Source organism: Aquarana catesbeiana, linkage group LG01 (genome assembly GCF_042186555.1).
Source record: "Aquarana catesbeiana isolate 2022-GZ linkage group LG01, ASM4218655v1, whole genome shotgun sequence".
NCBI lineage: Eukaryota > Metazoa > Chordata > Amphibia > Anura > Ranidae > Aquarana > Aquarana catesbeiana.
The window spans coordinates 224332046-224354051 of record NC_133324.1 but is presented as its reverse complement, the minus strand read 5'-3'; the positions used below and the strand labels follow the sequence as shown (position 1 = coordinate 224354051).

The window sequence follows — 22006 nt, the reverse complement described above, 5'->3', positions numbered from 1 at the left end:
CCGCGGCCGCAAGTTTTTTGTCCCTGGACCCCAAGCTGGTTCCAGCAGGTGGCGCTGACGGGCCCCCTTCAGCGGTCGGGCCCTCGGTCCACGTCCGAATGGACCGACTGGTCAGTCCGCCCCTGAGTGCTACCCACTACACCACTGTGCCGCCTTTTTACTGGAGTAAAAAGGAAGACAAAGGTTTTGAGTGAAAAAAAAAGTTATGTAAATCTCAGCACTGGATGGACAGAAATACAAATCATTTGGACGATAAATTAGGTCCATTATTTGTGTTTCATTTGTGTATGTGGATGTTTGGATGAAGTTCAGCTTCAACTCAAAAATATATCTCATTCTAGGTCCATTTTAATGAGCACATAAATTTGTCAGATATGTTACAATGTTTATATAGCTCTACCACAAAGCTGCACTGTAAAATAATGTATTCTTTATTAATGAAATATTTAATAAAAAAAAATACAATGCAAGTCATCTACAATACAAATCAATGACCTAAGGGTTAAGTCATGAATACTTGTGTGAGGATGTCATGTGGAAAAATGTAATTGATAGCATTAAATCTGTATCCCACATCAACCTGCCACAGCCTGCCACAGAGGTGAGTCAAGGGCCAGGTCAGACATTCTGAAGAGAATATTACATTGTTAAAATATACCGTAAGTAGTAAGTTATTTTGGTCACCAGCATCCATCCATAGTCAATAAATCTTTTCCAAAATTGTATTATTTTCTGGATAAGATTTACAAATAAAAGGTTACAAGACAGAGTATATAAAACAAAACATTTACTGTGTGTGAAGGTAAAAACAGGATATATACGAACTATATAATATGAAGTCGTACTCTTAACATATTTATTAAGCATGGATGAATGGTTTGACATTTTATCCATATCCAATTTACTGGAGTAAAAAGGAAGACAAAGGTTTTGAGTGAAAAAAAATGAAATTAGCCAGGGGACCCTATATAAAAAAAAAAATGCTTAAAAACGTTATCACCAATCAGAATTATTAAAACAGAAATTTTCTTAAGGCCTAAGATTAGCTGAAATGGAGAACAGGTGGGTGGTTGAAACGTCTGCCTTTCATAGATCATGTTTCAATCATAGAAGTTGTGGTACAGCTTCTGTGAATGGAGGAGCTGGCTGGGCATAGCCGGGCACTCTTGACAACTGCTTGTCACAGCTCCCTTAGCTCTATTAACCCTTGTCGCACCAAAAGATTGCAACAGTAGGGGGACATCGGAGGATGAAGATCTCAAGGAAAGCAGGATCCAGCAGCAAAAGGGACACATACGATCAATAGTAAATAATGTCTCGTGTGCAAATGTTTGTTCTAAACACTTGACTAAACTTTAAATTGACTACAGTAATTGCATTTTTTTCTTCTCAGCTATCAGGCACAAAAATATGGCTTTGTTAGCATGGCCTTCCCCCATACATCAATCCATATATCAGTATTTAAATACACAAATGGATTAGTCATACCATACCTGTGTTGAAAGAGGAACTACAGTTTATTGTGTTTTTTATTTGTGGATTATTGATGGCTTGGGTTCACAACATAAAAGTTAAGAAAAAGTGGTCAAATTTTCCATTCGCTTATATTGTCTCTTTTTTTTTCAGGGCAAGTGACCAGTGACAGCTCCCTCTTCACCTATGATTCAAAGTTCCTATTAGATAACTATCAGGTTAAACATGACCCAGATTTCTTACCCACATTTTCAGTCCAAGAAGATCCTAATGACCAATTTACAAAAGACGTGATTAAAATGTGTGGAAATGATCATTTCTGTAGATTTGATGCTCTCACCACAAGATCCCTTTTGGTTGGAAATGCAACAAAGTTATCACATGACAATCACCAAAAATTGGTCCAGGTTCTGCAACCAGGTAGGACAATAAAAATGATTTAACGTGCCTGGAAAATGTGTTTATCAGCATATTTTGGAGTATACAGTACATCTCTATATAATACAATAAATCACAATACTTCCTTATATCATACTGGAATTTCTTTAAAATCAAACTATTTGTATAGCCCCTACAATTTTAACATACACAATTACACATAGACAATAAGCAATTTCTTCACAACAGCAAAACTATGTCAGATAATCGTGAATAGTTTTCATTGGAAGCTTGAGTGTGGGGAATGTTCCAAATAGCCTCCCATGCCAAGACTTGATTTTGCATATTATAATAGAAAGTTTCATAAGTTTTTTCATAAAATGAATGATTAAAGTGATCTGAGGGCAGTGATTCATACAATACCCATCATCAGCATATAAGATGTTATTATTAACTGAATATCATCTTTGCTTTCTCTCAGTGGTGTCATGCGGCTGGCTAGAACCCCCAAAGAATGGAAAGAAGGAGGGAATAAGCTACTTGGTTAACTCTCAAGTGAAAATCACCTGTAACAAAGGATACAAGTTAAAGGGTTCCTCTTCACGCACATGTCAGCAAGATGGCACATGGAATGGGCAGACAAGTCAGTGTGTACATGGTAAGTGTTCTGTTGACTTTGCTTTGTTATGATATTCCTATGCTGACTCCTAACTATTGTAGGAGTCCTGTGGTCAACTCTTATGCATAAAAATTGGCCATACATAATGGGACTAGGTTGATGATCAGAGGTCTTATGGTCTGCCATTCATAAGACATGAGAGAAAAGGGTAAGTAAAGTGCAGTACTGGCTTGCCTCAACAGCAAAAGCAATAGCAGATCTACAATTGGAATTCTACAATATGGAATTGCTGTACAATTGTGTCAAAATTAATGTTTAGCTTCTTATAGGTATTTCTTTACTTTCTCTGAAACAACATGACCTCTGAAATTACAAGTTTCGTTTTTTGGGGGGTGTTCAACTCAAACTCAATAGCCCTCTTGGATCTTTTTACGAAGGCCAACTTTGTCACTATTCATATTGTATAACAATCTCTCTTAGTGTATGGCCAGCTTAAGAAACCTTTGGATTCAGTGGATGCTGTATTTGTCAGCTTACCTCATTACATGTAGAAACAATGAGTATTAACTTGCACACAATCATTTGGAATATCGGGCTTCTGCAAGTTTCTTGACCTTACACAAAGCAAAATTGTCACTCCTAAACCTAAAACAACAACATTGTTGAAATGTGTGGATAATTTTGCTTATTGCTCATGTTGGTTGTAAAGGAAAAAAGGAAGAAAAAATATATGTCAGATCTTCTTCCTCAAATACATTATCCATCCTCCCTACCTCTCCTCTGGTCCTCTGCACGAATATCACTTTTTCTTTACTTACTTTTCTTTTTTAGAAAATTGTCCAGCTCCACCCCTCCTTGGCCCCACCCCTCCTCCGCCTAGGCAAATGATGTGCACTGTCCTCCTTTAGCCTCCTGGGATATGTATGTCACATGTCCCAGAAGGCAAACCCTTTCATTCAGCAAAGAAGGAGAGCAGGCCTAGAGGCGTATCATCAGCCAAGCCTGGAACAGCCGGCGGGGTCTTGATGGACGTCGCACCAAAATATGGACCGAGTGCTGCCAGAAGAGAATAGGTTCTCAGCTGGACAATGCTGGATCTGCTGGGTGGATGAGTATCCGAAATGTGCAGAACTTGTAAACAAATAATTAGGATGGAGGGTGAAAATCCGCTTTAAGCATCTCTCTGGTGTGATGTACTAGAATCACACCTGAACTTAATGCTGAGGATTCCCTTTATCTGAGCTTGCAGTGCAGATAAACCCATCTAATGCAAATCTGTACTTTTGCTTTTTTTGTTTTTTTGATTTTTTTTACTATCACACACAGTTTAAGTAGTAAATTATTAACCCCTTCATGACAGAAGGTAAAACAAATCTTTATGCCTGAACACAGCTTTGCAACTTTGACGTGTTAGTAAAATTGCACACACTACTTAGTGTATCCAGGAGAATTATACCTTGTTTTTCTCAAGACAAATTATGCTTTCATTTGGTGGTAATGGTGATGAGTATCTCCTATTTTTTTTTTTAAAGGAAACGACATATGTTTATATTTGTTTGTAGTAGTAGGACCAAGACACAATAGTGCACATTTTGCCTTTTTTATCCTGCCTAAAACACACTGACACTAACTGACACTAATACTAATTTAAAAAATGTTTTTTTAATCCTACCTAAAATACACCAACCTTCACCCTAACCCTGACCTAGAGCAAACCCTGATCTAGAGCAAACCCTGATCTAGCTGTTTTTTTTTTTTTCTTCTTTTTACACACACTTCTTTGTTTACACTTTTCTCCTCTAGCAAGAATACAAAGATAAAACTTACCATTAAAGAGGAGAAAAAATCACCAGGGAGGGCTTTATAGTGGTCAAAGTGATATCCAATCAGAGGCTATCACAGCAATCAGATGATTGGGAACCAGGCCTCTGTGCTGGGAGTGCGCTCCCAGCACAAACACAAGTGCATATATATGTGGTTACACAGGATTAGGACCAGAGGCGTTGCCAGGGGGTGGCTATCGAGGCTGGAGCCCTGAATGTGGAGCCCATAGCCCCGAGTCTCAGTGGGTGTGGAGGAGAGACAAGCGGGCGGGTCGTGGCTGTGGCGGGCGGCATTGGAGGTGGAGGAGAGACGAGCAGGCATGTACAGGCACTAAGCCATCGGACCGCCATCTCACTCCCCCCCCCCCCCGCAGCGCTCACCTCTTCTCCCTGCTTAGTTATGCAGCGCGGCTGCATACAGACATGATCCTCAGCTGTCCTGTGACCAGTGGCCCCGGCGCATCCCGATTCCCGTGCCCACCGACATCAGTGTTACACTCACTGTAACATGAGGGCTGGGCAGCGGGCGCTCTGTGATTGGCTGTGCAGGCGGCGGACATAAGGGTCTGTGATTGGCCCGGTGGAGGTGGTGACTGGTCACATGTGGAGGCGGGGCTGGGCTGGACTGTGAGTGATCTCAGCCGCCCGGAGTCCCGCCTCCCTGCCTGGCACGCGATGTGTCTCCTCTTGACTGAGGTCTTTTATCTGCCCTTCCACCAGCCTGTCAGCGTGCCCCTCTCTGTAAGCCCGCCCCTCTCTGTAATCCACCCCCCTCTGTCATCCCGCCCCTTTCTGTCAGCACCCCCTTTCTGTCAGCACCCCCCTCTCTGTCAGCCCACCCCCCCTCTGTCAGCCCACCCCCCTGTCATCACCCTCCTCTCTGTCAGCCCACCCCCCTGTCAGCACCCCCCTCTCTGTAAGCCCACCCCCCGTCAGCACCCCCCTCTCTGTCAGCCCACCCCACCTCTGTCAGCCCACCCCCCATCAGCACCCCCTCTCTGTCAGCCCACCCCCCCAGTCAGCACCCCCCTCTCTGTCAGCCCACCCCCTTCTGTCAGCACCCCCCCTCTCTGTCAGCCCACCCGCCCAGTCAGCACCCCCCTCTCTGTCAGCCCACCCCCCTGTCAGCACCCCCCTCTCTGTCAGCCCACCCCCCTGTCAGCACCCCCTCTCTGTCAGCCCACCCCCCCAGTCAGTACCCCCCTCTCTGTCAGCCCACCCACCCTGTCAGCACCCCCCTCTCTGTCAGCCCACCCCCCCATCAGCACCCCCCTCTCTGTCAGCACCCCCCTCTGTCAGCACCCCCCCTCTCTGTCAGCCCATACCCTCTCTGTCAGCACCCCCCTCTCTGTCAGCCCACCCCCCCAGTCAGCACCCCCTCTCTGTCAGCCCACCCCCCTGTCAGCACTTTCCTCTCTGTCAGCCCACCCCCCCGTCAGCCCACCCCCTGTCAGTACCCCCCTCTCTGTCAGCCCACCCCCCCTCTGTCAGCCAAGCCCCCTGTCAGCACCCCCTCTCTGTCAGCCCACCCCCCTGTCAACACTCCCCTCTCTGTCAGCCCACCCCCCTGTCAGCGCCCCCCTCTCTGTCAGCCCACCCCCCTGTCAGCACCCCCATCTCTGTCAGCCCACCCCCCCAGTCAGCACCCCCTCTCTGTCAGCACCCCCCTCTCTGTCAGCCCATACCCTCTCTGTCAGCACCCCCCTCTCTGTCAGCCCACCCCCCTGTCAGCAGCCCCCTCTCTGTCAGCCCACCTACCCAGTCAGCACCCCCCTCTCTGTCAGCACCCCCCTCTGTCAGCCCACCCCCCTCTCTGTCAGCCCATACCCTCTCTGTCAGCCCATACCCTCTCTGTCAGCACCCCCCTCTCTGTCAGCCCACCCCCCTGTCAGCACCCCCCTCTCTGTCAGCCCACCCCCCAGTCAGCACCCCCTCTCTGTCAGCACCCCCCTCTGTCAGCAACCCCCTCTCTGTCAGCCCACCCCCTGTCAGCACCCCCCTCTCTGTCAGCCCACCCCACCTCTGTCAGTCCACCCCCTGTCAGCAACCCCTCTCTGTCAGCCCACCCCCCCAGTCAGCACCCCCCTCTCTGTCAGCCCACCCCCTTCTGTCAGCACCCCCCTCTCTGTCAGCCCACCCCCCTGTCAGCACCCCCCTCTCTGTCAGCCCACCCCCCTGTCAGCACCCCCTCTCTGTCAGCCCACCCCCCCAGTCAGTACCCCCCTCTCTGTCAGCCCACCCACCCTGTCAGCACCCCCCTCTCTGTCAGCCCACCCCCCCATCAGCACCCCCCTCTCTGTCAGCACCCCTCTCTGTCAGCACCCCCCTCTCTGTCAGCCCACCCCCCCAGTCAGCACCCCCTCTCTGTCAGCACCCCCCTCTCTGTCAGCCCATACCTTCTCTGTCAGCACCCCCCTCTCTGTCAGCCCACCCCCCCTGTCAGCACCCCCCTCTCTGTCAGCCCACCCCCCCTGTCAGCACCCCCCTATCTGTCAGTCCACCCCCCTGTCAGCACCCCCCTCTCTGTCAGCCCACCCCCCTGTCAGCAGCCCCCTCTCTGTCAGCCCACCCCCCCAGTCAGCTCCCCCCTCTCTGTCAGCACCCCCCTCTGTCAGCCCACCCCCCCTCTCTGTCAGCCCATACCCTCTCTGTCAGCACCCCCCTCTCTGTCAGCCCACCCCCCTGTCAGCACCCCCCTCTCTGTCAGCCCACCCCCCAGTCAGCAGCCCCTCTCTGTCAGCACCCCCCTCTGTCAGCAACCCCCTCTCTGTCAGCCCACCCTCTGTCAGCACCCCCCTCTCTGTCAGCCCACCCCCCAGTCAGCACCCCCCTCTCTGTCAGCACCCCCCTCTGTCAGCACCCCCCCTCTGTCAGCCCATCCCCCTGTCAGCACCCCCCTCTGTGTTAGCCTACCCCCCTCTGTGTTAGCCTACCCCCCTCTGTCAGTCCACCCCCCTGTCAGCACCCCCTCTCTGTCAGCCCACCCCCCAAGTCAGCACCCCCCTCTCTGTCAGCCCACCCCCCCAGTCAGCACCCCCTCTCTGTCAGCACCCCCCTCTCTGTCAGCCCACCCCCCTGTCAGCACCCCCCTCTCTGTCAGCCCACCCCCCCAGTCAGCACCCCCCTCTCTGTCAGCACCCCCGTCTTTGTCAGCCCATACCCTCTCTGTCAGCACCCACCTCTCTGTCAGCACCCCGTCTCTGTCAGCCCATACCCTCTCTGTTAGCACCCCCCTCTCTGTCAGCCCACCTCCCTGTCAGCACCCCCCTCTCTGTCAGCCCAACCCCTGTCAGCACCCCCTCTCTGTCAGCCCACCCCCCTGTCAGCACCCCCCTCTCTGTCAGCACCCCCCCTCTGTCAGTCCACCCCCTGTCAGCACCCCCCTCTCTGTCAGCCTACCCCCCATCTGTCAGCCCAGCCCCCTGTCAGCACCCCCTCTCTGTCAGCCCACCCCCCCAATCAGCACCCCCCTCTCTGTCAGCCCACCCCCCTGTCAGCACCCCCCTCTCTGTCAGCCCACCTCCCTGTCAGCACCCCCCTCTCTGTCAGCTCACCCCCCAGTCAGCATCCCCCTCTCTGTCAGCACCCCCCTCTGTCAGTCAGCCCACTCCCCTGTCAGCACCCCCTCTCTGTCAGCCCACCCCCTGTCAGCACCCCCCTCTCTGTCAGCCCACCCCCCTGTCAGCAACCCCCTCTCTGTCAGCCCACCCCCCCAGTCAGCACCCCCCTCTCTGTCAGCCCATACCCTCTCTGTCAGCACCCCCCTTTCTGTCAGCACCCCCCTCTCTGTCAGCCCACCCCCCTGTCAGCACCCCCCCGTCAGCCCTCCCCCTCTCTGTCAGCCCTCCCCCTCTGTCAGTGCCCCCCCCCTCTGTCAGAACCCCTCTCTGTCAGCACCACCCCCCTCTGTGTCAGCACCCCCTCTCTCTCCTGCCTCCTTCTCCTCTCTCACCTCCCTCCCCCCACCTCTTTTCCCCCCTCAGGGGGTGGAGGCCCCATGATTCCTAACAGCAGCCCCGTGAGTGAGTGTACCAGTTCAAATGTGTCTTGCCGACACAATGGGCACAGCGATGCAGCATCTGCCTCTACTTTGCCTTCTCCCCAAGCCCCCCCACACAATGGAAGGAAGGAAAATGGCACTACAGAAGAGCAGCTTTGCTCCGCCCCAAACTCCGGCTCCCACACTCTAAATGGCTCTAGGTAAGGCAGTCTAATGGGGGTCTTTAGGGGCAGGGGACACTGATGGGGGGGGTCACTGAGCTAATAGAGATATCTAAGGGGGGTGCTGATATAAGGGGACTCTGCTAATGTAGAGGGGGTGCTGACTGCTGGTGACGCATTAGATCAGCAGCCAGCACCCGCCATTAGATCAGCACCCCCACGCCCCCTCCCTAGAGACCTCTACTAAATAAGGGAAACTCTCCTTATATCAGCACCCACATTAGATTAGTTTGTCCTTATATTACCTCCTCCTCCCTCTTCTCAGAGCAACCCATTATATTACAGTCCCCTTATATCAGCACTCCCCTTAGAGACTGACGGTTTGTCTCTAAAGAGGATCAGATATAGGGGACTCTGATCTAAAAAAACAAAAAAAAAAAACACCTAAAATAAAACTAAAACGCCTCGAAAAAACTATGCAAAAATAAATTAAAATGCAGTGCAACCTCCCCCTATAATTATATTAATTTAAATGTGAACAAATAATTGTGAATGATGATGGAAACCCCCAAGGGTAATTCAAGTATTAATACACTCCAATCTTATTTAAACATGTACTGTGCAATCGCCACACACATGTAATAGTGTATGAATAGAGTTGTAAATCCATTCCAAAATGTGTTGTGCTAATATCCGAAAAAGTAAATTGGATATTAGCACATTTTGGAATGAATTGGAGGTTTACACTTCTATTCATACATTATTATATGTGTATGGAGATTGCACAGTATATGTTTAAATAAAATTGGAGTGTACTAATATATGGATTATCCTTGGGGGTTTCCACCATCATGTACAACTATTTTTTCATATATGAATATAATTATAGGGGGAGGTTGTGCTGCATTTTTTCCATTTTCATTTTTTTGGGTCTCTAAGAGGAGCACTGATATAAGGGGACTCTGATCTAACGGAGGTCCTCTATGAGGGGCCCCTAAATTATAGAGGGGTAACACTGACCCCTCTATTATGGGGAGTAACACTGACCAATAAAGCGTCTGACATTATTGCTCTCCTTAGTGCACCCAAAGGTGTCGCAGGTCTTCACAATCCTATAGTGTATATTAATTTAAATGTGAAAAAAGAATTGTGAATGATGGTGGAAACCGCAAAGGATAAAGTATTAATACACTCCAATCTTATTTAAACATATACTGTGAAGTCGCCATACACATATAATAATTCATGAACAGAGGTGTAAATCCATTCCAAAATGTGTTGTGCTAATATTTGCCATGCAGCTTTTTTTCCAAAATTTTTTGCCATGCACCTCTAAAGTGTACAGATTTGGCTTAAAGAAAAGGTGGCAACCCTATCCTGCAGTGAAGAGAAAGGGAGAGAAAATAGGTCAGACAGCAGCGGCGGCAGCCGCAGTTTACCTGTGTGATTCGGCCGTTGCGGCGCCGCCCACTGCACTGACTGACAGGCGGAGTGATATGCTGCCCGGCCTGAGGAAAGCAGAGGGAGATCAAGAGAACGCCGGTGTGAAGACGCCTCCTTCTCCCTCAACCTCCAGAGTCACGCTGAATAACGGTCATGGTGGCTGTGACTGGGAGTGGGACAGAACGAAGATTAAAAAAAAAAAAAGGTGTCACTCTCTCTCTGTGTTTCTCGCTCTCCTTCTCTCTCTCGCTTTCTCTCTTTCTCCCCTTCTCTCCTTCTCTCTCTCTTCTTCTCTGTCTCTATTCTCTCTCTTCTCTCTTTTGACAGGCACAGTGGCTTCATTTCATGGGGCACAGTGTTTGCAATTGATGGGGCACAGTGGCTGCATTTGACGGGGCACAGTGGCTGCATTTGACGGGACACAGTGGCTGCATTTGATGGGGCACAGTGGCTGCATTTGATGGGGCACAGTTGCTGCATTTGACGGGCACAGTGGCTGCATTTGACAGGGCACAGTGGCTGCATTTGACGGGCACAGTGGCTGCATTTGACGGGGCACAGTGGCTGCATTTGACAGGCACAGTGGCTGCATTTGACGGCACAGTGGCTGCAATTGATGATTTGACTGCCCCTTGGCTAATTTTAAATAAATAAACTTAGGCTTTAAGGGGGCAGGGGCAGGTAGGTCAGTGCATGTCAGGTAGGTCAGTGTGGGTCAGTGTATGTCAGATAGGTAGGTCAGTGTATGTCAGATAGGTAGGTCAGTGTGTGTCAGTGTATGTCAGATAGGTAGGTCAGTGTGTGTCAGGTAGGTCAGATAGGTAGGTCAGTGTGTGTCAGATAGGTAGGTCAGTGTATGTCAGATAGGTAGGTCAGTGTGTGTCAGGTAGGTCAGTGTATGTCAGGTAGGTCAGTGCGTATCAGGTAGATTAGTGCGTGTCAGGTATGTCATGTAGGTCAGTGTATGTCAGCCAGGTAGGTCAGTGTGTGTCAGGTAGGTCAGTGTATGTCATGTAGGTCAGTGTATTTCAGGTAGGTCAGTGTATGTCATGTAGGTCAGTGTATTTCAGGTAGGTCAGTGTATGCCATGTAGGTCAGTGTGTGTCAGCCAGGTAGGTCAGTGTATGTCAGATAGGTAGGTCAGTGTGTGTCAAGTAGGTCAGTGTATGTCAGATAGGTAGGTCAGTGTATGTCAGATAGGTAGGTCAGTGTATGTTAGGTAGGTCAGTGTATGTCAGGTAGGTCAGTGCATGTCAGGTAGGTCAGTACGTGTCAGGTATGTCATGTAGGTCAGTCTATGTCAGCCAGGTAGGTTAGTGTGTGTCAGGTAGGTCAGTGCGTATCAGGTAGATTAGTGCGTGTCAGGTATGTCATGTAGGTCAGTGTGTGTCAGCCAGGTAGGTCAGTGTGTGTCAGGTAGGTCAGTGTATGTCATGTAGGTCAGTGTGTGTCAGCCAGGTAGGTCAGTGTATGTCAGATAGGTAGGTCAGTGTATGTCAGATAGGTAGGTCAGTGTATGTCATGTAGGTCAGTGTGTGTCAGCCAGGTAGGTCAGTGTATGTCAGATAGGTAGGTCAGTGTGTCTCAAGTAGGTCAGTGTGTGTCAGCCAGGTAGGTCAGTGTGTGTCAGGTAGGTCAGTGTATGTCATGTAGGTCAGTGTATGTCATGTAGGTCAGTGTGTGTCAGCCAGGTAGGTCAGTGTATGTCAGATAGGTAGGTCAGTGTGTGTCAAGTAGGTCAGTGTATGTCAGATAGGTAGGTCAGTGTATGTCAGATAGGTAGGTCAGTGTATGTCAGGTAGGTCAGTGTATGTCAGGTAGGTCAGTGCATGTCAGGTAGGTCAGTACGTGTCAGGTATGTCATGTAGGTCAGTGTATGTTAGCCAGGTAGGTCAGTGTGTGTCAGGTAGGTCAGTGTATGTCATGTAGGTCAGTGTATGTCAGATAGGTAGGTCAGTGTGTGTCAAGTAGGTCAGTGTATGTCAGATAGGTAGGTCAGCGTATGTCAGATAGGTAGGTCAGTGTATGTTAGGTAGGTCAGTGTATGTCAGGTAGGTCAGTGCATGTCAGGTAGGTCAGTACGTGTCAGGTATGTCATGTAGGTCAGTGTATGTCAGCCAGGTAGGTTAGTGTGTGTCAGGTAGGTCAGTGCGTATCAGGTAGATTAGTGCGTGTCAGGTATGTCATGTAGGTCAGTGTATGTTAGCCAGGTAGGTTAGTGTGTGTCAGGTAGGTCAGTGCGTATCAGGTAGATTAGTGCGTGTCAGGTATGTCATGTAGGTCAGTGTGTGTCAGCCTGGTAGGTCAGTGTGTGTCAGGTAGGTCAGTGTATGTCATGTAGGTCAGTGTGTGTCAGCCAGGTAGGTCAGTGTATGTCAGATAGGTAGGTCAGTGTGTGTCAGATAGGTAGGTCAGTGTATGTCAGGTAGGTCAGTACGTGTCAGGTATGTCATGTAGGTCAGTGTATGTCAGCCATGTAGGTTAGTGTGTGTCATGTAGGTCAGTGTATGTCATGTAGGTCAGGTAGGTCAGTGTATGTCAGATAGGTAGGTCAGTGTATGTCAGGTAGGTTAGTACGTTTCAGGTATGTCATGTAGGTCAGTGTATGTCAGCCAGGTAGATCAGTGTGTGTCATGTAGGTCAGTGTATGTCAGCCAGGTAGGTTAGTATGTGTCAGGTATGTCATGTAGGTCAGTGTATGTCAGCCAGGTAGGTCAGTGTGTGTCAGGTATGTCATGTAGGTCAGTGTATGTCAGCCAGGTAGGTCAGTGTGTGTCAGGTATGTCATGTAGGTCAGTGTATGTCAGCCAGGTAGGTCAGTGTGTGTCAGGTATGTCATGTAGGTCAGTGTATGTCAGCCAGGTAGGTCAGTGTGTGTCAGGCAGGTCAGTGTATGTCAGGTAGGTAACACCCCCCTCCATACAACCCCACTGTCTGCCGCACCATCATCCCCCCCCCCCCGGTGCTGGGCTCTGACTTCGGGCTGAAGCCCCTGATCTTTTTGCGACCTAGGAACGCCCCTGATTAGGACCCATTTGAGGCTGCATGTGAGGCCGCATATACGTACACTCGGTGGGAAGGGGTTAATATGTATTCATGGTCAATAGATGTGTGCTTTTGTATATGTACATTTTATGCTATAAAAATTCTTCTTCACAACATTCAAAACATTTAACTCTAGGTAAAATACACATATTAAACTGCAACTTTCAAATAGTTTCAAAGTCATTCAGAAATGAATACATTTAGTTTCAATTACAGTAATTTATTCTTAGATTATCTATCTATCTATATACTCCTAAAAGTATAGAGGCCTAACAGCCCATCTTGCATTTGTACTAGCATACTAAAATGAGAAATAATATACACTTAGGGGCAGGGGTTGAGTCCTGGGAAAAAAAGTGTGGGAACTCACCCAAGACCCCCCCCCCCCACACCTCAAAAATAAAAACGTGTGTGTGTATGTGTATATATATTTTGAACAAATGAAGTGCAACATTTATTGTAAAGTGGCAGTTTATGAGGACACCTCCAAAATTCACATGCATTAACCGCTAGCCGACCAGCCGCCGCAGTTATACTGTGGCAAGTTGGCACAGCTGCGCAAATCCTCATAGCTATATCTCGGCTCTCTAAGAAGCTATAGAAGGTGTGCGTGCACGCCCCCTGAGCCGACGCGCGTGCCTGGATGTCTGCTGGGCACCCACGATCACTCCTGACAGAACGAGAACAGGGATCTGTGTGTGTAAACACACAAATCCTGGTTCTGTCAGGGGAGTAGAGACAGATCGTGTGATGTAGGAACAATGTTATGTCTCCTCCCCCAGTCAGTCCCATCCCACCACAGTTTGAAACACACCTAGGGAACTCAGTTAACCCCTTCATCGCTCCCTAGTGTTAACCCCTTCACTGCCAGTGACATTTATACAGTAATCAGTGTCTATTTTTAGCTCTGATTGCTGTATAAGTGTCAATGGTTCCAAAAAAGTGTCCGATCTATCCGCCGCAATATCGCAGTCCCAATAAAAATCGCAGATCGCCGCCATTACTAGTAAAAATAATAATAATAAAATTTACATAAATCTATCCCCTATTTTGTAGACGCTAGAATTTTTGCGCAAACCAATCAATATAGGCTTATTGCGATTTGTTTTACCAAAAATATGTAGAAGAATACATATCGGCCTAAACTGATGAAGAAATTTGTTTTTTTATTTTTTTTTCGATATTTACTATAGCTAAACGTACAAAATATTGTGTTATTTTCAAAATTGTCGCTCTTTTTTTGTTTATAGGGCAAATAATAAAAACCACAGAGGTGATCATATACCACCAAAAGAGAGCTCTATTTGTGGGGGAAAAAAAAACATCAGTTTTGTTTGGGTACAACGTCACACGCTCACGCAATTGTGAGTTAAAGCGACACAGTGCCGTATCGCAAAAAATGGCCTGGTCAGGAAGGGGGCAAATACTTCCGGGGCTGAAGTGATTAAACAAATAAATATAGCACAGATGTAAGAACTAAATAATTTAACCTGTATGCTATACCAGGGCTTAAACATTTGCTTAGAATCTAGGAGCCAGCTGAAAAAGAAGTTCGTTTTTTAAATCAGCTGCCCAGCTCCCAGAACTTCATGAGAATGTCATTCCCACATGTTCCCGCAGGACTCGATTTATAAAGCAGTGAATGTGACTTTCACCAAACATTAACTAGTGGTGAATTGGTCACTGTCATTTAAACCACATGCACCATTAAGATTCTCCAGCAGTGCATGTTTGTTAAATATCAGATTCATTCCTTTATAAATACACTCTGTAAAAGGAAAATGTGTCCTTTATCGTGTACTACAGTATAGGCTCCTCTAGGTATGCTATAGAATATTTAGCAGAGCACTGAAAAAAAACTCAAATTCTAGGGCCTTCCGTCTTGCAAATGTTAGCCATCTTCAGTTGTTGTCAGCTCTGACCACCGTCTTCTTTTCACTGAATCTTGCAATTAGCTCATCACTGTGGCAAATGGACTTACTAGCCATGGGGTTACGAGTCGGACATAAGTGGGCAGTGCTGGCCATCCAGGATATTGGCTGCATGACAAAGCACCACAGGTTCTGGAGCTCATGGGGTGTGCTGATAAAAATCTAGCTGCACATCCAGGCACCTTGAGGTACTTACTTTACAATATGCTGTTTTTTTTACTGCTGCTATAGATTTTTGTACCTGTGTATCTGTGTACCATTGGGAAGAATTCGTTCTCAAAGCCATAACAGGAAGTGAGAGGAAATCCCTTGGTGTAACCAGGGTCACCAGTACTAGTGTCCCCACTGGAAAATTTCCCCTCAACCCAAAATTTGGGATTTTCTTTTACTTTTAGGGTACTTTCACACTGGGGCGGTGCCAGTATTAGCGGTAAAGCGCTGCTGGTTTTAGCAGCGCTTTACTGCTGTTTAAGTGATGCTTTTCAGATGCTAGCAGGGCGCATTTAACCAGGAAAGGGTTAAAAGCGCTTGTTGCAGCGCTGCCATCTCTTTTCAATGGTCAGCGGTTTGGGAGCGATGTATACACCGCTTCCTCACCGCCCCAAAGATGATGCTTGCAGGACTTCCCATCCTGCAAGTGCACCGCCCCAATGTGAAAGTACTGGGGCTTTCACACTGGGGAGGCATGAGAGGCGTTTTTCAGACGCTTTACAGGCACTATTTTTAGCACCCCAGTGTGAAAGGGGTCTTAGAGATACCAGTAAACATGACAAATAGACAGGGTAAATCTCCCTATTAGGAGCACAGAAAGGAGTTCAAAATTTGGCAGATGTTCTAATCCCTCTCCACGTTATCCAAAACTAAAACATCAGCGAACATCAAACGACAACAACATGTCTTTAGTTTAGTTTAGTGTACTTTATTATTTCTTTTAATATTTCTGAGTCACTAACCCGGAAAAGTATGAAGCAAGTGAAATCAGACTGAAATTAAAACTCCTGATCTGCCTACTTATTCCAGGTCAGTGACTCAGGACATGTAAGCCAGGCATGTAGCATTTTATAAAAGAAAGGTCAGCGATGGTAGTCTCCATATTTATCTTGGCACTGGTTCCACTTGGCTGTACATGGATTAGCTTCTGATGAACCCTAGATCACAGGGGAAATTACTGTAATCCTTTATAATCACAACAAAAATATGTAGATCCCACTGTTTGCTTACTGTGGATACAAGCACAGGAATGTATCTCACAGGCCACAGAGTTATTTAGGATTGTAAGAGTAGAGATTTAGTAATAACTGTTAATGTCAATATTTAATCTTGGACTAAATTAGTGAGTATGTCAGATATTAGTAGGTGTATTTTTATGTGCTAAGTAGAAATAAGCAAGGCAAAATGCTTCTATGTCGTTTATTAGCAACAAAGTGGAGACATAAAAAATCTACTTCCTAGCAAACTAAAAATTCTGAGAAACAAACAAAATATAGGTGTCTTGCGAGCCACAGATGGACTAATGCCTCTAAGGAGTAAACTATTTAAGCTGCAAGCACTGAACCACGTTTCATTGCGTGTAGATAGATAAAAAATATATAATAAATGTGCCCGCGCTAGTATAGTGTCACATATAAAATATATAAAAAATATTTTCACATATAAAACACATGTAATGTGATAAATAAAACCATACAGGTAAAATATAATGCAAATAACTATAAATGATAAACCACCAAGTGCATATAAAGGTGCAATCGTGGTAGTAACTAATAAAAGTGCAACGTGCTAAAATATAAATATCAAAACACTTTCCAGTGACAAATGAGTGTATATCCCAATTAATAAATACAAATCACAAAAAACGTGAATAAATAGCGTCCATAAAATGAATAAACATCATGCTTCTTCTGATGGGTGTATAAATCACAACACGTGAAAACTGTGCTCTCCCGTGACACCCCACATGTGCTTGCGCTCACCTTCAGTCCTGTGACACAGTAATTAAACGGTGTCAAAATAAGCATTGGGGCCACTCCTAGGCTCACTCAGGATACAATGATGCAAAGACACTCCTCCCAGGTGAAACTGCTAGGCTCACTCAGGTTACAATGGTGCAAAAACACTCCTCTCAGGTAAAACCAAGATCCAAAATCATAGAAAAAACAAACAGAGGGACTCCATAGTGCAATACAGCCAGGACATTTATTAAAGAATAAGCCCTCCAAGAGGGTACTCACATCACATTTTGTGATTTGTATTTATTAATTGGGATATACACTCATTTGTCACTGGAAAGTGTTTTGATATTTATATTTTAGCACGTTGCACTTTTATTAGTTACTACCACGATTGCACCTTTATATGCACTTGGTGGTTTATCATTTATAGTTATTTGCATTATATTTTACCTGTATGGTTTTATTTATCACATTACATGTGTTTTATATGTGAAAATATTTTTTATATATTTTATATGTGACACTATACTAGCGCGGGCACATTTATTATATATTTTTTAAAAATTCTGAGAAGGAGGGGGTGTTGAGGGTCCCCTTCAATTTCCTAGTTTTCTGCAACTTTTCTATACTTGGGAACCTGGAAATGCCAAGATTAAAGTTGATAACTGCAGTCAGTAAGCAAGAAGATTCTTTTTCTACTAGCACATAAAGATAACGCAGTGGTGGTGACTAAGTAGTAGAGAAGAGGTGTTGATAATTTAGTAGTCTATTTGGTTAGTGACAGCTGGCCAGATTAAAATGTAGTAGCTGTGCAACTATTATGTGGTATTGGGGATGAGTATCTGAAAGTCTTTGCTTACCCAGGTCTTGTTCATTCTGAAAGAAATCAGCCTTTCAAAACCTTGGTTGCCCCGTGCATTTTTCATAGATAATGACATCCATTATGCAAATTACACTCAGGTAAAGGAAGCTGAATGGTGGACAGAACAGCACCAATATTGCACCTATATTACAACTGGAATCATTTCAGGGCACTGGAAAAGTCTATAGACCCAATAATTTATGGGGTCACCACTTTTCATGGACCAAGAAGTTACTTGACTATGACCATCCTGACCAACCATTTTTAAAGATCTAACAACTTTGTAAATATATTCACAAACTGGGCCATAGCAAAGCAGAGCAGTAAGTACGAACTTCATATTACAAAGAAAAGAACTAAGACAATGGATCATATCAAATATTAACTCAAAGTTAAATGTATATAAGCCTTTTTTTTAAAAACAGCCCGTTTAGTAGTCTTTGTTGTAACATACCTCTTGCAGCAAAGTTAACTGGCATCTTTAAGTAAACAATTAAAAATGTTTGACTTTTGTGTACAGTTTGCAGACAATTAGCTACCTAATGACATTTAATGTGGTCTGAAAAATTCTGACTGTCACTCCCTCATCATGTTCTCACTTTGACCCATTAGAAGTAAAATGTGTTATTGTATCTGGTGCTCCTTGCCTACCCTCATTTTACCCAGTTAAATAATAGTATAGTAGAGTTGTCACATCAATGGGAGACAAGAACAAAGTTGTTCAGCTGAGAAACAGAGATGATTTGTTTGGAGGAATTGATCTTTTTTAAGCTTATGTTGCTGCTGCCTATTTCCTCACCTCTACTTCTAGCTTTCCTCATACTCTGGCCTTTTGTATTTTGGGTGGGTGAGGGAGGGTCATTATCTGTACTTATCCATAGCTGTCTTCTCTTATGCATCATAGATATATGGCAAGTAATGGGTTTGATGTGTCTCTAAAATAGTGCCGCTCCCCCCCAAGCTCTGATTCCCAATCACACTGAAAGTCACTGTGGCCCTGACCTCAAAGGTGCTGGTGGACTTTATGGGTCCCTTTAGCCTTTGTACTGAGCAATTGCCCTGTAAATGCACCCAAACACTCACTGACCCACTGACAGTGACAGACAAACTTTCACTCCATCAGTCTTCTTTTTGCAATATCATTTGCTCAACGTTCTAGTGAAGAGAGGGATGGGTTTACAGTATACCCCAAAACAGCAGCAAAAATTTCCTTCATCCTGTAGTATCTTGTAGCATCTTTAACCTCTGCCATGGTCTAATACAGAATTGGTAGGCCAGACAGTGAGAGTTAAGTAATTAGAGGCCCAAAAATATATTTGTTAACTGAAGGGGGATATTAAAAGGCAAAACCAGGAGCATATAAGAAAAAGATCATATAAGGAAAAATTAGGTTCAATTAAAAAAAGACTTTAGAGGTGCTCATGAAATATACACAACAATGAAAGATTGTGTTAATAAAAATGGGCTAGTTTCCCTTACACTGTTTATTAAAACAAATCAAATTAAAACCATTCAAATTAATGAAAAACAATAACAGAATGGTGCTAGGAGAAAGCCTCTACAACCCCATGCCTCCAAATGTATGAAAGTGTACATAATTATAAATACCGCATAATCATATATGGTAACTCCAACCCATATATTTAAACCAGGTCACAGCCCCTATAGCACATAAGTATAAGCATATTGAACGTAGCTTAATCCAAAAATGTTGTCTTTACGCGTTTCATAGTGACTATAGCCTGCTTCCTCAGGAGATCAATGTAGAAGATGCAGTATGCAAAGAATACACATCCTCAGGTCCACCACAGCTACAGGATGAGGACCGCAGCACCAGGTCCCTCTACATGAAAGCACGGGGACCACTCAAGCAAAGGCACATGAATTGACATTCACATACAATAATAAACACTGATTCAGGCCGTTACTCTGGGCAGAATGAAGGTAATCAAGGTAATCAATTTTCAAGGCCAGGGAGGCTGGACGCTTCATGACCTACAATATTGTATCTTTTCATTTTATCCATTGGAGAGCATTCCCTAGTAGCAGAATGTTCTGGGGCTTAGGGAAACCCCAGCAAAACCAGATGACTTAAACAATCAGAGTTTAGGTGGGCTACAGCCTTGCTGCAACATTACATTTAAGCAATGGACACTCCAGCTTATGGCAGGGTCTTTGTAGTACCTCTGTGGCCACACAGCTGTACCTGTTGATTAGTTGCCTAAACCCCAAGAACTGCATTCTGAGGAGTCATTGGACATGTCAGATGCTTCCTCATATCTGGAAGTGTATTGATATTTAAAGTTGCAGCAGTGGAGGGACAGTAACAAGAGGTTAAGGCTCCAAAGGGTGCCCAGGATGGGGAAGAGGGAAGGGGGTTCTAGTTATTATAATTGTATGGTATGGTTATCCTTACTGGGCACATTTTTATATAGGATATACCTACTTGTGGTGCCACTCTACAGATATCTTCTCTGTTCACCCTGCCCAGCACTGCACAGTCTTTTTTCCTCGGCCATCAAGTCAAATTGTCTTCAACCATCCAGTAAACCCTATGCGTGCACAGCCTATTTTTATTAAAAGAAAAACGTGTCTATGACACCCTTTATGAATTCCACCTAAATATCTAGTAGTAGTTAGTCACAGTCAACTGGACTTGTTCTGTAATGTTGAAGATGTATTGCAGCTTATCTAACCCACTTCTTCAGTTCTAAGAGTCAGGAAAATGCCCCAGACTATGCCAGTGCCTGATTTAACATACAAAAAGCAAGTTTTGGAAAGACAATGCATAACCATTGCATTGTGGAACTGAAGGACCAAGAAGTGGAAAAACTTCATTGTAGATCCAGGTGGGTCCAAGGGGACAGAGTTGGCAGTAGAAATGACAGGCTTGCAGCTTTTGGGCAGGCGCTGTTAGTTTAGTTTTTCACAATCCACGTGTTTGTTATAAAATGTTACATTATATTTCATGAAAGACCATCAATTAAAAATAGATCTTGTCAGCGCTGATTTTTAATAACAATAGCTGACTTTTAAGTGAGCGGATAAGGAAACAAGCTCAGAAGAAATAATAAGCCCAGTCAAAGTGTGTGAACAGGTGTTTCCCCATGCATGCAACGAAAAAGATATTCGGCCAGCTTGTTGGAAATATGCAGTATATTAAGTATAATAAGAGACACATTAATCAAAGTAAATGTTGAATCTGTGTTCCTTTTCACACACCACATTTATGGTGTCTGTCCCCACATGAAGCTTGCAGCTGTCCCCTCTGCTCAAGCAGCAGCTTTATAGATAAGCTAGGCTTGGCTTCAGTTTAAAGGCTGCTCTATGTCATTCATCCATGCTTCCAGACATGGGACTAAGCATTTATTTTTCAGAAGCTGGCCGGCCCTAAATGTTCCATACTTGTCGCGTGGCACTGTTCAGGGCTCTGATGAATAGTTTTTTAATGAGTGGACGGACAGAAGCCTACTTGCTGAAAATGTTTAGATACAAGTTCTCAGATAATGAAATATGCAGAAATGAGCAATATTACATCCCAGACATATTGTCACATAGGAAATATTCATATGGTAAATTCAATAGTGTGCCTTAAAGTTCTTGAACGGTAAGGAGATGGAGGAAGAACGAATACATGTTACAAAAAAGCTGCTGGCCTTTAAAAAGAGTAATTACAGTCATACTTCATTTATCTTGGATAAAGGTTGGATAATACCTCTTAGATCTGATATAAAGTATATAACTGCATGTTGCATAAACACTTGTATTTTCTTTCTCCAGCACCTTTCCCCTGCAGTTCTTTTTCTGGATCCACACACAAATGTCCAAACACGCCCAGATATGCGAATAAAGAAAATAGTAACTTCATAAATTGTGAGCTTTAATGCTTTACCCCAGAGTACAGTTAATCAGTTGCCATATAGTAAATATCCCACTGCTTGCAGTTATTGAACTACACAACACAAGCTACACATTTAAAATAAGTTGGAATTTTGGGAGACCATACAGAGACTGTAGCTACAATGGTTAAGGGGCTTAGCTGAAGTCTGTGTGAAAAAGGTTAGGGGATATCCTTCATGAGTGAAATATGTAGGATGCTGGTCTCTCTAAAAACACTTGTTACATAGTTGTTATACTGAGACTTTGGCTACAATACTTTGAATTACCAACACTAAAACTATTAGGCATTATAAAAAGAAGTCCCATGAAAAATCTTAAACTTTTATTTATTCCCCAGTGGACCAAGTTTATACAGCACTCTTATTTTGATTAGCTACTCTGTTGTGAATGAAAAGCATTTATTTTGCTGTCTGTAGTTG

General features: G+C 45.1%; 1 protein-coding gene across 1 annotated transcript in view; it reads left to right on the top strand.

Annotated features, from left to right (window-relative positions):
* The window catches only part of SUSD2 (sushi domain containing 2), a 351916-nt gene that overhangs the window by 274774 nt on the left and 55136 nt on the right, over positions 1-22006 (top strand). Inside the window, exons 24-25 of the mRNA XM_073625468.1 lie at positions 1627-1893; positions 2333-2509. Of these exons, the coding sequence (XP_073481569.1) occupies positions 1627-1893; positions 2333-2509 (444 nt within the window). The remainder of the gene's footprint in view (positions 1-1626; positions 1894-2332; positions 2510-22006) is intronic.